We start from the raw sequence: 17702 nt of genomic DNA, 5'->3' as shown, positions 1-17702 counted from the left end.
CTTATTTTGAATTCCCGGTCTCCTCTTCTTTAATTACTTTTGTTACACACACACACACACACACACACACACACACACACACACACACACACTCTGAAGTCTGCTTAGTGTTGCTTGCATGAACTTGATTTCCAGCTGACCACTTGGTACTGAATAACCAATTAGGAGCCTTCTCCTATGAGGGGAGACTTCTCCAGCTCTTGGCATCCCTTTGATGTCTATAGTTCTGTTAAGGGGTGGGGTCCCCAGAGACTCCCCCGTGTGTGTTAGCATGTCTGCTGCTGTTGTCCTTTTCGGGTCTTGTTTAGGTAGCCATACTGTTGAGGTATAAAGACATTTCTTTTAAAATTCCAGTAATGTACTTTATCATGCACTTGGCCATGTGTCGAGGAGAGACATTGATTTGATGTAGGGACTAGTTTTCCCTCAGGGGAAGAATGTTCTAGCCTTTAAGTAGTTCGCTGAGTCTGCTGTAGATGGAGTTAAGGAATAAGCATTCTGGGTAGTTATATTAGTTTGTTATGCATCACCTTTTAATCTGTGGTTTGCTTTTCCCCACAGGTGCCTGTCTGTACCAGGGCTCCTTGCTTGCGGTAGGTCATTCTAACTATCTTTTGGATGTAAGATGCTTGACTGAGATGACTGAGTGTTGAGGTGATCGTCTCATTGTAAAATGTATTTATTTTTCTTCACGGGCTGAAGATTACTCTCATCTGGGTACCGGGTACCAGTGGGCTCAATTACTTAATAACCTTTTGAGAGTAAATTAGTTCCATTTGGATACCCAGTTACTGAATGAGAAGCTCCACGCTCTCCCACCCATTTACATTCAGTGGCTGTCCTTTGTGTTCCTTCAGTCAGAGATAATTGGATCCTAGCCTCTAGTCACATACAAACTAGGGCACGATTTGTTTATAATCCTGTTATATTTGTTTCCCGCTTTGATCCCTTCTTTTAAAAAAATGCTATTATTAAATTCAGCACACTAGAAAAGATTCTTGATTATTTCTCTGGATGATAAGCTTAGGTTTTGGGTAAACAACAAACAAATTTGCATTTTTAAAAAAATCCGTGACCCTTTGCCATACCGGGTAGGCAGAATTGATTTTTGAATTTAATGTCAGAATGAATTGGGGGGGGGGGGAAGCTGATGTAAGTCTTGTGCGTTCCTTTTCATTAATAATGTACTGTGGTGCATAGCAGTGTGCTAAAGCCTTATTGAAAAGACTATCTACACTCCATCAACTCTAATAAACTCGATGACAAGTCATTCTTCAACACTTTTTGGGTTTGGGTTTAATGTATGCTGCAGTAATGCAGACTGTGAGGGTTGGGAAGGGTGTGCTCATGTGCATGGTAACCCGCCATTGACACGCGCAATTTTAGTTCATCATCGAGCATCATCCCTGTGCTGAATTAGATGAGGAATAGCTAAAGTTTCCAGGCGTCTAGATAATTATAGATATTTGAAGTAATATTTTCCAATATGGTCTTAATGTGCTATCGTTGCTGTTCTACAGATGAATGTATTTTTTTTCTCCTTTTTGATATTTTTCCATTAAAGAATCAGGGAAAAGCTATTTTTTTTTCTCTTTTTCTCATTCCATGCCTCCAAAGCAGAATTTCCTTTCTGTTTATTCTTTAATACAGTTTAGGAATCATTCTGAGTTCAAAGTCTGTCATCCGTTTTGGGGAGTAATGGTATGTGTGTAGACAAGTCAGGCACCTCACATTGATATAGGGAGGCTGCTTACTGTATAAAGGGCTTCATACTTTTCGTAGCTATTGAGTCATGAGGCCAGTGCAGCCTGCAGGCCATGTACCATTTCCCACCCCCAATATAGGTTCCTATTGTGGAGTTGAAGGTGGCATTGAGCTCATGAATGCTGGGAGTGGCTCACCAAGCCCAGAACTGCATCCTGCCCCCCCTTTTAATGGAGATTCGAAGAAGAGAGAGGGAGATAAAAAGATTGATTAGAGGTCTTTGGCCACTGAGGGGTGGGTAATATCAAGCAATTTGTCTTCTTTCTATTTTCTACCATTATCTGAAGATGTTTCTGGACTTTAGATTCTAGACCATCTCCTATACTTGACTTTGCTGTGTGTTGCTGTGTACTTGAGTAAAAAAAAAAATCATCAAATAATTTAAAAGGTTCATTTCCATCCAGATAAAAGAATTGTGGTCTAGTCAACTGGCATTGGATGAATAACCTTGATTCCCTCTGTCCGTACCTTCTGGTCATTCCTGGATGGGTGGACTTCTTGACCAACTCACTCATAGGGTATCCAGATGCTGTCTTTGGTCCTCTCTCATCTCAAGCCTGAAGTATCTAAATGCTCAGTATTGTATTTATGCAGTTCAGTCAGAGAGGTTTTACTAATTACCAACAGGACTGTTATTAAACATTTACTCACTTAGTGAGAACTAAGGTCTGCTGGACTTAGTCCTGGAGAACATCAGTGAGCAGATAAAGCTCCCTGTCATCCTGAAGTCCAAATTGTATGTCAGGCATGCTATCAAGAAATGAAACAAATAAACAAAAATAAAGATACACAGGATGGGAAGATGGAGGAGACTCAGTCAGGGTCCATTATGTTTGATGAGATGAGACAATGACACTTGAACCAAGACCTGGAAGAGGTTTCTCTAAGACTCAACCCTGTAGACATCTAGAAGATAGTGGATTGGAAACCGTGGGGTCAGAGTTGGAGCCTGGAGGTCAAGTAGCTGACAAGGATACTTGAGGAAGAAAGCAGCTGAAGTGGAACCGGGAGGGTGGGCAGGGGACCGAGTGTCCAGCCTTGGCCTGCATTGGCTCATCTTTCCAGTGACGTGGTGAACCGTTGGGAGTGCAAGAGAAGTGGCAAAACCTGACTTATCGTTTAATTAAACTGCTGGCATAGGGATATAAAAAGAAATAACTCTCTTGTTTCTAGGGAAACAATGTTGAGTACTTTAAAAAGACTGTAGAGGTGAGTCACTAAAAACTGCTGTCAAATCAGGAGTGGGAGAAGCAGACACACAGACTGGGGAAAGCTCAGAGTCTTGAGCTTTTGCATTTTGATTTTTATTTGTAGCCCCCTTTTGTTTTAATGACATTAAAACTGACAGTAACCTTTGGGGTGCACCTCAGAGGTAGAGGATTTGCCTGGCATGCACTAGGCCCTGGGTTTAATCTCTAACATCACAATGGGGAGTAGATGGGAGAAAAAAATAAAATGAGGAAGGGGGGATATGGGGTGGTGGGAGATAACCTATTATAGTTGTGGGTAATCACTTACTTTGTCTTCTTCCTCCACATGACTGACCTACCAAAACGGACACAGTCTTTCTGCCACTGAAACCGGAACAAATGTACATGATTCTATTTTGAATTCCAAGAGTCTGTTCTATTCTAGTAGTGTAGCCTACTGTTCTAGACATTCCTAATCCAACAACTCTTCAACTCTTTGGGTGAGAGGGTCTGTCTTGTAAAATGCACCACACTCCGGAGGGAACCCTGTATGTGGCGGTGCAGGGCCAGTTTAGAATCCCACCCACTTGCTCAGTATTCAGAGCTAGAAATCATGTCAGAGACCTTGCTGTCTGAGGTCCCTGTTTCGTGGCTGAGGATAGCAGGACATGTGAAGTTCTTGGGGCCCATTCCTTTGTCTAGTGGGCAATCAGAAGGTGACCTGGTCAGCTTAAAAATGACAAGTGTCAGCTTCGTGCAAACGACTTCTATAAAACGGGCTGGAGTGGTGGCTCAGTGGTGAGGAACAGTGACTGCTTCGGTTCCTGGTAACCATATGAGAGCTCACAACTGTCTGTACCTCCAGTTCCAAGGGATCTAATGTCCTTCTAGTCTCTGCAGGAACTGCACACATATGATGCACAGACTACACACAGGCAAAGCACTCATACCTATGACATAAATAAAGTTTCAAAAGTCAATAAGACATTACGTACTTGGCAACATGGAATGAGGCAATTTTCAGCTACAAATTGCTGCCCTCCCTGTGTCTTGTGAAGTCTCCCCTCACTGGTATATCCTTTGGCTCTCTTCACTATTTTGGAGGTTACCAAAGAGCTGAACATTTGGGGCCCCAGTAGGGAACAGTGACCTTATTTAGAGCCTCCCTCCTCTGCTGCAGAGAAGCCTGGTGACCTAGGGCACATCATATATCCTGCTCAGCCAGAACCTCCATTGCCTACTATGTAAAATGGGGACAAATATAAGGCCCCTCACAAAACAGTTTTAGCAGAGTAAGAATGCAAGACGTGTGTGACATTGTGCCAATACAATGTCCAGCATGGGCTTTTCTTGTCATAGCAGGTTCTCCTTTTACGAATGAAGGAAAAAGGACAGTGAGTGAGCATTTGCTGGTATTTAAAAACTTCCAGCAACTCAGGAGATATGTGTTAGTCTGTTGCTAAGGAAGCTAGGGTTCAGATCATGTACCACCCCACCCCCAGTCTCAAGGCTTGAAGTTCCAGGGAAAGAGGGTTCAAACCTGGTTCAGAGTCTAAACCATCCCACACAGCATTCTGTCTCTCACCGCCATGCTGGCCCCCGAGCATTTCTTATTTTACTCTCAGTTCTCTGTGCCCAGCTCCCCCCACACTGCGCCTGCCATGCAGTTGTCTCTGCCATTCTTCTTTCCTGGCCTCCTGGAGAAGCCAGCTGTCCCTGACTAACCTCTTCCCATCTGACCGAACTAGTACTAGTCACACTCACTGAACTTAGTGAGACAACGATAAAGACATTCAGAAGCTCATTGCATTTTACAGGCACAGAACGCCCCTTACAGGTATCACATGTATGTGTGTATGCGCACACGCACAATTGTGTACATTTACTTATTCTGTGTTGTGATTTCTAACTTCTGGGAACCACGTGGATGTGCAGTGGCATTCCAGGATGATTTGGTCCTGAGCCATGTGGCAGGCAGCTCTGAGATGTGCTCTGATTTCAGCTGTTCCCTTTCTCTGTCTTCCCTATTTTTATATTCCTTGATTTGTCAGGTCAGAGATGGCTGGAAGGGATAGAAAGGAATACCAAAAGAACACTGAATAATCTATTTTTGGGTCTCTTTTATGCTCCACCATGCTCATACATTTTCAGACCCACAAGACTTTCATCAAGGTCAGCCACATGAAAGGGAGAGTGTCCTAGGTCAGGGTCCATTAGCGAGAAGCAGTTATGATGCTGTCACCAAGGAGTAATGCCTGTGTGCAAGAAGAGAAATGCTGCATCCTCCCCCCCCCCCATATATATTCTCCCTGGGCATGGATGGTTTGATTGCTACCTCAGCCATTTCTCAGTTGTAAAGTACATGTGAAGATGAATTGCTGGCAAGCTTAAAGGAGACCAACACGATCTACTTGGCCCAAGAACACTTGGTTTAATAACACGTCGCAGCCATCATTAGAAAATGGTTCTGCTTTGTGGAAGTGAACAGGACTATTGCTCTTCTCTAGATCAAATGTACTAAATATTGAGATACTCTCAGGCAACTGCTGACAAAGGGAATCATAAATCTCTTTTAACAATATGAAAAATGATATCAAGGACAATAAAACATGGCACACTTGCTATATGCAATACAACATACTAGAAACACCTGGGCTTGGGAGTTTGAACCTTGAGACTATAGCCTACTTGTTGCATGACCTCAGGTATGACACTTCATCTATTGTGTCTCAGCTATAAAAGCTCTGAGGGTTGATCTTCCTCATAGGGACAATGGAAGGTTAACTGAGTGGGTGAACATGGGGCTGACCTGACAGAGAGCAGGCATTCACATCATCAAGATGGCAACAAGACACTGGAGTGGATGTGTTCTTACTGTGTAGACTGAGGTTAGAGCTGTGTATTTCCTACTTAGGGACTCTCGAGAAGGTGAAAAAGCCCCTGACTTAAGTGTGCTCTCTGTCTGTCTGTCTGTCTGTCTGTTCATCCATCCATCTGTCCATCCATCCATCCATCCTTCTATTTATGTATGTACCTATTTATCCATCTATCTATCCACCAACACATTTATCTATATATCTGTGTATCTGTGTATTTATGTACCTATCATCTATGTATCTATCTATCTATGCATCTATCTATCTATGCATCTATCTATCTATGCATCTATCTATCTATCTATCTATCTATCTATCTATCTATCTATCTATCTATCTATCTAGTCTCATTATGGATGGCCTGGAACTCACATAGATCCTCCTGCCTCTTCACAACTGTTGACTGAGAGGCATGCACCACCATGCTAGCCAGTATGCATTCCTTTTCAGGGACCTGTATTCTTGAGTTTGTACCCTTGACACCCGGGTGGTGAAGAGTGGCCAGTTAGAGCTGCAGATAATACTCTGTCTTCACTGGGGCTTCTCATGTTGTACATTTTCATCAGAGATGCTGGTTTCTTATTTGGGAATTGATGTCTTCATAGGATAATTGTGTGTGAGAGGAATAATACAAGAAAATTTGTACTTTTATTGACGAATAATCCATATGCATTTTCATTCTTATTCATATTCTTGCTGGAGGAACAGATGTTTTAAATTAACAAACACATTTCTTATGCTTTGCTTGGAATGTAGAAGATGTAGATGAATTTGGCAGCCATATTTATTTGCTCCAACTGTGTTATGTGTGATCATATATCTCAATTTCCTGGTTAGACCATACATGTCCGCCTTCCATTTGTATTTATGTTTCAATGTTTGTGCCAATTTTTTTTTTTTGCTCAAAATTGAAGTCTAGTAGTTTGTTTTATTTCTACATCTCTGTGTATAACTATAAGCTATTTATATGTGCATGTTCATTTTATAATAGTACATTCATGTTTACATATGCATGTATGTAGACAGTTCCTAGAAGAGAGCTGTCACTCATTTGTTACAACTTATGATACCATCTTATTATAGTTTTCCTACTCTTTCAAGACTTTTGCTTACTAAGGGAAAGATAATATGTGAATATCAAATGACGTTGGTGCTTACATTTTCTTGGGATTTGAATTGCAAATGCCCAAAGAAAAGTTAGCTTGAAATTTCAGATAGAGGTTTGTTTCTGTGATGGAAGGGGCATTTGTACATGAAATTGGCACAAGATAACTTTGCACAAAGCCATTGAGTCATTCCATGTAAATTAAGTGTATAGCTTCTGCTGTCTTCGCCCTGTTCTTTCAGCAGTGAAGCTTTGGGCTTTTGGTATTTCCAAGCTGGTGTGAAGGAAGAAGGGAAAGACTCCCAGAGTAAGAAACGGCTTATTGTTCGTATCTGGGAGACCCTTGAGTTTGGGTCATGACCTGTGAGTGGTTCTGCAGTAGCTCCTGAGGTTGGCTATTAAGCAAGTTTACGCCATTCCTTTCCTTCAAAGGCAAATAGGCAGGAAAGGGTCGCATTGAAGAGTAGATTTCAATGTTCTTTGCTCTATTCTTCATATGGGTTTTCACATAGAGAAGCAATTATTAACAGAAGTATTAATATTCTTTGGTACACTTCTGGGGTTGACTCCCTAGTGGGGATCTTGGTCTAAAGAATGAGAAATCAGGGCTAGAAGGAACTTGAAGTAAATTTGAAGTAGGAACTGCTCCCCACCCGCCACCTCCTACCCCCATGTTCACGGGAGGAATGTACAGTAATGGGATCCTGCCACAATCCAGAGGCATTTGATTAACTTCCAGGTACTGGACTTTGTGAGCGGATTCATGGAGGCCATAGGATATAAACTAAGCCGGTAGAGTATGAACTAGCAGATCCTGGGCCAACTACTCAACAGCTCCTTTTCCTGCCTTCTTCTCACACAGCTCTCGCTCTCTCTTTTTTTTCTTCTTAAATCAGCTCTTCATTCCTTTGTTTGTATATAACCCAACTTGTAAGCTAAAAATGATCTTTCCATTCCGTTGGCAGGGATTAGTTAAAACCCTCTGTGAATGTCTGACAGAGTCGTGGCCAATAAGATGTGTATAGAGGTTAACTAAGATGGTTGGGTATTTGGAAAGAGGCCCACATAGATTTCCACATTTCCTAGGCCTGAACAAGTTGAGAGAAAGAGAGCAAGAGAAACAGACAGAGAGAAAGAGAGAGAGAGAGAGAGAGAGAGAGAGAGAGAGAGAGAGAGAGAGAGAGAGAGAGAGAGAGAATACAAAAGTTAAAATATTGCTAAGGACTTGAGCAAGTGGAAGAAACCTTGCCTAGCATGAGCAGATTTCTGGGTTTGAATCTCAAGCATAGCTAAATCAATAAACACATGCTTTTAAAAAATGATCTAAGTTGGAGGCTACAGCTTTAGCTCTCTTCTCCAGACACAGGCATGCACGGGAGAGCTCGGATGGGCATTTTTTTTTCCTTGTAAAAGGTTGTAAAGACAAGAATCATTGTTTGGATGATCAAGAGAAAGATTTTTGCTGGTAGCTTTGCTTCATGGAACAGGATGGAAGGCAGTGCTGTTAAATATACTAAGTTATTATTTTTCTTCAAATTGACCTGTTAGATAAGGCATGCTACCTTCCTCCTAAGGATAAGAAAGGCCTGGAACTACATGTTTATCCTATTGGGGGGGGGGCGGGGGGGAAGACTCCTTGAGGGTAAGAAAAAAATATCCTACTAATAGAAAGTTTTGAAGGTTGGATTTTGAATTGTCATGTGAAGCACAAATGAAGACATACTTGCCTGAGCTGTTGCATCTAGTTTATAATTTAGCTAACGCACAAAGCTTGTTAGAAAAGAAATGGAGTAGAGTTTGAGTCCTCCAAGAGTTTGGCTATTAATATGCAGACTTAACTAGTATGGGGACAGACTTTCCTGGAGAATTCTTGTATTGATGGATACATATTCTCATTGTTTAAGCCGATATAATGGGTCTTTTCTGTTTCTTCAGTGTTTGAGCCAATACCCTATAATTATTTAGCGAATGCAGTCTACAGCACTTTGGGATAAATGTCAGTAAATAACAATATGGCATCATGTTTAAGGCAGGAGTGTGGGGTTGAACTTCTTTCCTACTGTTTTACGTTGGACGTCCTTAAAATGGACATGTACTATAGTTGGACCTATATTATAGAGTTGTTGTAAAGATAAATGAGATAATGTGTGAAGGTTCCTGGGATAAAGTCAGTCTGTGCTCACTCCTAAAAATACCCTTCTTCAGGAGAAAACCACTTTTGATGTTGGTCTTGAAATGTGGGTCAGTGTTGATGTGGAAGAAGCTGGGGGAGGGGCTCTTAAGTCAGGATCAGCATGAGTACACACAGCTCAGTGGCAAGGGGACCCACATTTGATTGAAGTCTAAGAGCTGGTGGATAAAATACTGAGAAGGGGTGTTTTAAACTCCAGCTCACATAGGCACGGAATAAGGCATTTGAAGTGGAAATCCTTTGCTCTTGAATTCAGACTCTGACAAACCGATGAATATCGCAGCACCTCCCTTTAACTGTGTGTGCTTTATCTTCTCATTTTCAACACTGCCCAGATTTCGTTGTTTAGTCGAGCTTTGGAAAGGATGGAGATAGCTCTGTATGGCTGATCAGCACGGTGTAAAAGCAAGGTCAATTCGCAGGTATCCCCTCTTATAGGAAAATCCTGCTAAGGCTACTGTTGGCTCATCAAAAATAGCTTCCCCTTGTATCAGGAGACAATCCCTGTTGATAGGCACCAATGATGTCCTCTATAGTTTCACTGTCTACCATGATGCCCTGCCACCAAGACGTCTCATAACCTTTTCTATTATCTATAATCTAGTCCCATTTCTCATTTCCTCCTCACAGTTGGCAAGGACTAAATTACGTTCTGGACAATACTAAAGATAAAATATATGCTGCATTCAAATTCCTTTTGAAATTAGAAGGCTGGTTTTATTATATACACCAGTCTACAAACTGAGGAGTGTGGCTTTTCTTTCATGCTGGACAGTAGAATTCTTCCAGTTGCTTCTAATTCCTACACCTAAAATGTAGTTTTTAGATGAAATGTCAAATGTCACCAGAAGCTTTGGTGGTGGTAGGATCATTGAAAAATGTGTTCTGCTAGAGAAGATTCTTCATAGCCTGGGGACCTGGGAGAAGAGGAAGATTTCATAGGCAGAACAACTCAAGTGCATATGAAAAGGAGGGAAACAGATTAAATGGCCATTTTGGCAGCCACTTTACAAGAACCAAACAGGCTAGTGAAGAAAAGATGTCTTTTTATAGTTATTACTGGGTTTTATTGATGATTCTGGAGAAAAAAAATTCAATCAGGACACAAATATAAACTATAAGAAAAGAAATAATATAAGTACTTAAGCATAGTCTTATGAGATGTTTCCATACAAATGCATTGGAGTCAGGATATGGGAGATTAGATCTTTAAGATTAGGATTTTTTTTTTTGTATTGTTAGTGTATTACTGTTAAAGAGAATAAAATGTAGATAATTAATAATGATTTTGTTACTTTGTTTGGAGTCAGGGACAAGCCTTGAACTTCTTGTATAGCTGAGGGGCACCTTGACCTTGAACTTCTTGTATAGCTGAGGGGCACCTTGACCTTGAACTTCTTGTATAGCTGAGAGGCACCTTGACCTTGAACTTCTTGTATAGCTGAGGAGCACCTTGACCTTGAACTTCTGACCCTGCTGCCTCTACCTCCCAAGTGCTGAGAGTATAGGCACACACCATCTTGTTTATTTTTTCCTGCTTTGCTGAAGATCAAACCCAGATCTTTCTAGAGGTCAGAGAAGCACTTTCTCAACAGCCCTATTCCTGGCCCCATCAATAGTGTTCTTTAAGAAGTAAGCCATAGGGCTAGAGAGCTGGCTTAGTAGTGACAGGCTTTTGCAGGGAGCCCAAGTTCAGTTCACAGCATCCATGTTGGGCAGCTCATAACCACGTGTGATTTAAGAAATAACCGTATGAACATGGAACATATAAAATCATTACACACGAGTTAAAAAATAACTAAACTTTATAAAGACCAAAACCATAAAATTCAGAGCACCAAATTCTGAGGGAGGAGAGGTTTCTTGATTGGCTTTGTAAGTAGAATAGCCTCTTGCTTTATTTATAATATTAAAATAATGCAGGATTTTCCTAAAGAAATGTAAAGTGCTCTGAAGAAAAGGAAAGTTCCATTAATCCCAGTAATTTCACAAATAAAAATTCTTTTGAATATTAGATGGTAATATTTTAGAACCTTTTGTATGAATGCATCAGATATGCATGCATTTTTTTGTGTCTATGTTTAGATTTAATGTGCTATAGTGGATTAAAGAAAAGACTTACCTCTTTTTCTATTGTGTATTTGTACTGTGATCTTTCATTGATAGACTGTGAGATACCAGTTTCTATTGACTGGTGTCATAGTAACCAATTAGTTTAAGATTGTAAGTAACATCACTATCAAGCCCTTACTACTTCTTAACTATTGTTTAAGTCTCTACATTCCTTAGAGAAATGGCATTTGAGACACATAGTATATGTTTTTTAAGGTACACCTGTGTGCCCAGTTAATATGTAAATTACCAGCTCTTCCTTCAGGAAGACATGCTGACTCACATTGCCACTGATTTCTCTATCCCTCAGTGTAAGGCTCAAATTCACACACAGTCTTAGAATCATTGGCTTTAAAGAAGGAGGGGGTAGAAGATGGTATTGACCAATTGGATAACATTTAAGAGTATCTAACAGAACAAAACAGAATGAAAACAAGAAAATACAGGTTTTTGAAAGATACAGTCTTACGAAGAAGCAATGAGTACTTAGAATTCATGTAACTGTTTAAGAACATCAAACTTCTGAAGCTAAACAGATTGAGAATAGAGAGCTCACATCAGGGAAAATCAAGAAAGAGACAAAGGGGTCAAGTTTGGTGGTGTAGGTCTAGAATCTCAGTACTCAGGAGGGAGAGGCAGCAAGACTGTGAATTCTAGGCCAGCCTCAGGTACAGAGTAACATCCTGTAAAAATAAGTAACTATCATTGTTATTAATGACTAAATTAAAACTAAACCCACAATGACATGATCTTATACGTGTTAGAAAATAATTCAGTGACTAACTCAGTTTGGCTATGACTTCTAGAAATTTGCTCTAAGGAATTAGCTTAGGAAAACGGAAAGTTATGTGTAATGAAGTTCTTTCTGGTGTTACTTATATTATAAAGTAAGGAGTATCTAAGGAGAAGAGTGGCTAAGTTAATCATCATAAATTAACTTAATGTGGGACATTATATAATAATTAAAATAATAGGTGTAGTGAACATCTAGTCATGCAGACATATTTATGTTAAATAAAAATGCCAAGCTCACATTTTGAGATTAAAGCTATTGAAAAAAATGTCTTTATATGAATTGAGCTTGGTGAGGGGGGAAAATATGTTTGGTCAACAGGACAAAGAAAGCTTGCAAGTGGAGAATGCAGCCAGCCAGCATTGGATGTGTGGGAAATGGCAAGCTTCTGTTTATATAGAACACACAAGCAAGGGACTTTCTTCAAAGATAGGAGTAAAGCAAGAGAAAGAATTGGAAAGTCAAATCATTAGGATTCTTAACATAAGTAATTGATGTTCAACCTAAAGAATCCTCTGTTCCCTTAGCCTGAAGTCCAAGGATATGGACAATGGGAGTCCAGGTGTCTCTGACTCTTTTGCCTGCTCATGAAATCTATTTCCTTCTACTGGGCTTCCTTGTGCAGCCTTGATAAGAGAGTTTGTGCCTAATCATATTGTATCTCCTTATGTTGAGTTCAGTTAATATCAGTGGGAGACCTGCACTTTTCTGAAGGGAGATGGAGGAACAGTGAATCTGAATCTGGGGAAGAGGGGAAGTGGTGGTGGTAGGGAATAGGAGGAGAGGAGTCCATGGAGTGAAGAAAGACACACACATACACACACACACACACACACACACACACACACACACACACACACACACACACGAGAGAGAGAGAGAGAGAGAGAGAGAGAGAGAGAGAGAGAGAGACAGAGACAGAGACACAGACAGAGAGAGACAGAGAGACAGACCCAGAAACACACTGAGACAGAGTGAATGAGCTCTTTTGGAAGATGGCATCTTCAGCAACAGTTCCTGTGTCCAAGAAGAAACCTTGTGAGCAATCCCATCACCAAGTGTGAGAGGGGAGCTCTAAAAATGAGAGCAGGCCAAAGAGAAAGGAGCAGATGTTCTCTTCAAGGGTAAACAGACCTTTGGAAGCCACTTGGCTTGTTTACTGAGTCTTAAGTGGAATCTGCCATCTGCCTGATTAGCCTAATCATGCTGGTGAAGCCACTCGAACCTCCCATCTCATCTCTTTCCTCATTGGCCAGTAGCTGGGACTTGTCCTTTTGACTTTGGACTTCAGAACTTCCATGCAGTGGCTCACTCAGCCTCTCACTAAGGATGTCTGTTCCTTTTGTGGCACTGGGTCATAGTTCAGATGTCCCCATTTCTGCTCCACCCTTAGACTAGTGTTTCTGCTCACTTGCTTTCATCTGACAACCAGAAGATGTTAGATGGATACATTTCCCTTTATAACAAACCTCTTGTCTGAAAATAGAAAGTCTGGGCCTAATGATGAATTAGGGCCGCTGACATCTTCTCTGGTAGTTTGGAGGTTGGGGCAGTGAAGTGAATGTGTAGGTGAGATGTTAATATGTCTTGGAAATGGGATGGTTTATTGTTCTCTTGATATACTCGTGTGGACCATTTCTTGGGTACTTAGTTCTGTGCTTTATTTATTTTTCTTTGATGAATGACTAGCAGAAAGGGAAGAGAGTCTGTAATGGAGTCTGAAAACACATCAACTAGAAAGATAAAGTTCAGGGTGATGGAACCAGGCATTTTTTCCTTAGTCCTCTGGAACAAGTGGATGTCTTGATGCAGTTTTCTTGGCAAAACCTTTTCCCATTGTGCGGACAGAGGAATAGTAGGTTAAAGCCACATACTTAGTGTGTAGGAGCTGTGGATTATTAGCTGAAGGAGCTCTCATCAGTTCCAGCCTTGCTGCGCCATAGCTCTGCCTCTTCTGCTTGGCTCTTGAAAAATGTTTGAGAAAGGGGTTTTGAGAAACTGGGAAGAAGTTAAGTCCTTCCTCATCATCAATGAATACCCCATGGTGCCTATAAACTAGATGCCTCTTTCCTGTCCATACAGGAAGTCTTATTTGGGACATTTAATTTACTTGTTTCTCTTTATTGAAAATTCTTTCAAGGGCAAGGAAAAAAAAATCAAGACTCAGTTTTTTTTTTTTTTTTTTTTTGGCTTCAGCAGATAGGATGTCAGCATCTTTCAGCATCTCCTAGCTGACATGTGAGGGCGTTGCCAGCAGTGTTACTTTGGCAGAGTCAGTTTGATACAGTCTGGAACTGGAATAGTAGTCTCAAGGAGTAATAGTCTTGGCTGTGGGCATTCCTTTGAGGGCTTTCCTTAACTGGCTGTGGTAGGTAGAGCCACTCTGGATGTCTGGAACTGGGTAGCATCCGTGTATGGACTGGTTCTTGGACTAAGCGAAGGGGGACAAAGTGCTGAGCCACCAGCAAGCGTTCCTTGCTCTGCTCCTGACTGCAGCGGTTTCCAGTTCCTTGCAGGGAAGGACTGTACTGTCAGCTAGAATTAACCCTTTCTTGCCTAAGTTGCGTTTTAACAGGGTATTTTATTACAGCAACAGGAACATCATTGTGACAACGGTATTCTGGAAGGAGTTTCCTCTTCAGATACTATAAAGTATTTGTTGCACAAAAATGAGGAACTCAGTTTGATGTTCCAAAGCTACTTTAAAAAATCTGGGTGTGGTGCCATGTGCTTGGGACCCCAGTGCTGAGGAGGTAGAGACTGGTAGATTCCTCAAGCTTGCTGGACAGCCAGCCTAGCCTGCTTGGCAACCCATGTTAAAAAAAAAAAAAAAAATCAACGGAAATGGGAGTGAGTGGATTTGGAAACATAAGGCAAAGAGTGGGAGGAGACTGAGCAGTAAAGAATGTCTTAAGGATGCCCTGGGTGTAAAGGCCTACGCCATCTCTGATGGTGTTAGTCTAAACTGTGAGCACAGAGAAGCTAGAGACTTATATCAGAAGTATATATTATATTCCCTAGGATATAGAGGGAACAGAGAATAAAGAAACAGAAATGTGAGTTTAAGAGATCTTTGGGAAAAGGCCGCTGCCCTAGCCTGTGTTTGAAATAGCCGGGAAAGCATGGCTTAGTTCTCTGGGCCATGTCTTGTTCTAGCTCACCTTAACGTTGTTCCGTGATGTGGGAAGTAGCTCCAGCATCTTTGGTGTTAACGTAGGAGTCTGTGCATTGGTCTGCCTCCTTTTCCCTTCAGTCAGGACCTACCTGTGTCACCCAGGCTGATTCCTAATTTGTAGGCTCATGAGATTCTCCTGCTTGGACCTCCTCCCCGTCCCAATATCTCTGTGGTAATGTCTCAGCTTCTACTCATGTAAAAACCATAAACAAATGATGAAGTTCCGTTCATTTATAGGCTCCTCTTTACTGTATTCTGATGGTGATGGTGTGGTATATGTGTGTGTGATACATGGAAACCCTCCTAGCCTTGGTTCTGCCTTAGATTCTTCTGTCTCTGGATGTCTGAATGGGCCCAAGCCTCAGTCATAGGTATGATATTCTATACAGCGCACCCTGTGCAAATGTAAAGGCATCTCACCTTTTGGTAACTCAGCTCTCCGGCAATCTCCCCTGTTTGCTATACAGCTGAGAAACAGGAACTAACAACTAAAGGCCTGTGAAGGGGCCAGAATAGATACCACATTGTCTGTGCCTGGAAGGGCTGATTGATTTATTCCCCTGGGGCTACAGAGCACAGCCTCTTGCTGTCTGTGTACCTGGCTGGAGAAAAGAACTGCCTAATTGCAGGCTGGGTAGTATTGAACTTCAACAAGGCTGGGGCTCTGTGCCAGGGGGTGGAAAGGGTGGAAGGTATATAGCTGAACACTGCAGCCAAAGATCTGGGTTCTTGTTTCTTTGTAATTACATATTTAAAAAAATATTTTCTTTTATCTGCCATAAGTAAGGAGACAATAAGATAGTGGACTTTTCCCTGATTGAAGCAACTTCACTGTTGGGAGCCCCTGGGTAGCTAGCATGGCTGCTTTGGGAAGCACACTGTGAAATAATTTTGTCCACTCAGTTCTGCACGTGGTTGTGAGTGCACACATCTGCACAAGCAGATGCCTGTCAGCATTCCACAGGTGCAAGCTGGATGCATCAATTTTGGGCTCAGAAATACTTTTGTAGGATGAGATCTGACCCTGGTCAATGCAGACAGATACAATGGTATCTGCCCCTCTAAACCCCACTCTTACCCATGAGTTAGAGAAACACACCCTTTCTGATCCCCGTAGCAGGGGTAAACATCCAACTGGCTTTAGAGGAATATATGGCCCCCCTGGGAAAGAGCACCCACCCTGAAAACAATTATAACTTAGATATTTAGGGTAATGTGCTGTGGGTTGTGTGGGCCTTCAGACAGGAAGACTACACTGGAAAGGGAGCAAAGCTTTCCTCACAGGGTAATATCTGCATGGAGGGCGTTGGTGTGCCGTTGAACTTGATGAAGAAACAAAGCGCCTTGTGTCTGCTGGCAGCCACTCACCATGCGTGGCTGGGAAGCATTTGGTGTGTGGTCAGTGCTAAAGAGGAGCTGCACGGTGGTCTATTTCTTATGAATCAAATAGAAACGGCTAGCTGTGACTGGGGGCTTCTGTGTGGACAGTTTTAACACCAGCTTATTCTCAAAGCCAGGATGCCAGCAGAAAACGTTTGTTCTAGTTATTTTTGGCAAACATGTGAATGATTCCTACTTACTCTCTTAGCAGGTTTACCATAGATTGGGTGAAGACTTTAGATAACATTGAAAGAAACAAAAAACAATAAAAAAACAAACAAACAGCCAACCCAGATTGATTGGGGTCTGTCTTGGAAACTGGGGCAGTAAATGGATTAGCATCTTCTCATCAGCTTTTCTGGCCCTCTTACCATGGCCCTCCCCTGTTGCTCTTTCCAGCTAGAAGACAGATGTTGTGAGCCACACAGTCAGGATGTGGTCAGGGACTCCAGGCTTCATACTTACCTTGACATGGGTGGAAGATGGTTGGACAGACACTTTGATAACCTTAAAAAACCTCATTTCTCTTCCATGTTCTTCAAAGGAGCCTAAGTGTTTTCAGGGGTCTTTTCTTGTAGCCCTATCTTTAAAAAGATGTGGGCCCCTTAAGTCAGAGCTTCTTGAGTCAAGGAGCTTTTATTTTCACTCATATACCTTCAAAGACAAAAGCAACAGCAGCAGCAACAACAATAGCAACAGTGGCATCAGTAGCAGCAGCAACAGCCACAAGAGCAACAGCACCAGTAACTAACAATAACAACAGCAACAGCCACAACAGCAACAGCACCAGTAACAACAACCACAGCAACAGCCACAAGAGCAACAGCACCAGTAACTAACAATAACAACAGCAACAGCCACAACAGCAACAGCACCAGTAACAACAACCACAGCAACAGCCACAACAGCAACAGCACCAGTAACTAACAATAACAACAGCAACAGCCACAACAGCAACAGCACCAGTGACAACAACCACAACAGCCACAACAGCAACAGCACCAGTAACAACAACCACAGCAACAGCCACAACAGCAACAGCACCAGTAACTAACAATAACAACAGCAACAGCCACAACAGCAACAGCACCAGTAACAACAACCACAGCAACAGCC

General features: G+C 41.8%; 1 protein-coding gene across 1 annotated transcript in view; it reads left to right on the top strand.

Annotated features, from left to right (window-relative positions):
• The window catches only part of FRAS1 (Fraser extracellular matrix complex subunit 1), a gene marked incomplete at its 3' end in the record, with an annotated part of 385808 nt that overhangs the window by 8023 nt on the left and 360083 nt on the right, over positions 1 to 17702 (top strand). The window contains exon 2 of the mRNA XM_080924732.1: positions 562 to 593. Coding sequence (XP_080780858.1) covers positions 562 to 593 — 32 coding nt within the window. The remainder of the gene's footprint in view (positions 1 to 561; positions 594 to 17702) is intronic.

This window comes from Micromys minutus (genome assembly GCF_963924665.1).
Source record: "Micromys minutus genome assembly, chromosome: 11".
NCBI classification, from domain to species: domain Eukaryota; kingdom Metazoa; phylum Chordata; class Mammalia; order Rodentia; family Muridae; genus Micromys; species Micromys minutus.
Note: the sequence above shows the minus strand (reverse complement) of the source record. Positions and strands in the feature narration are given on the sequence as shown.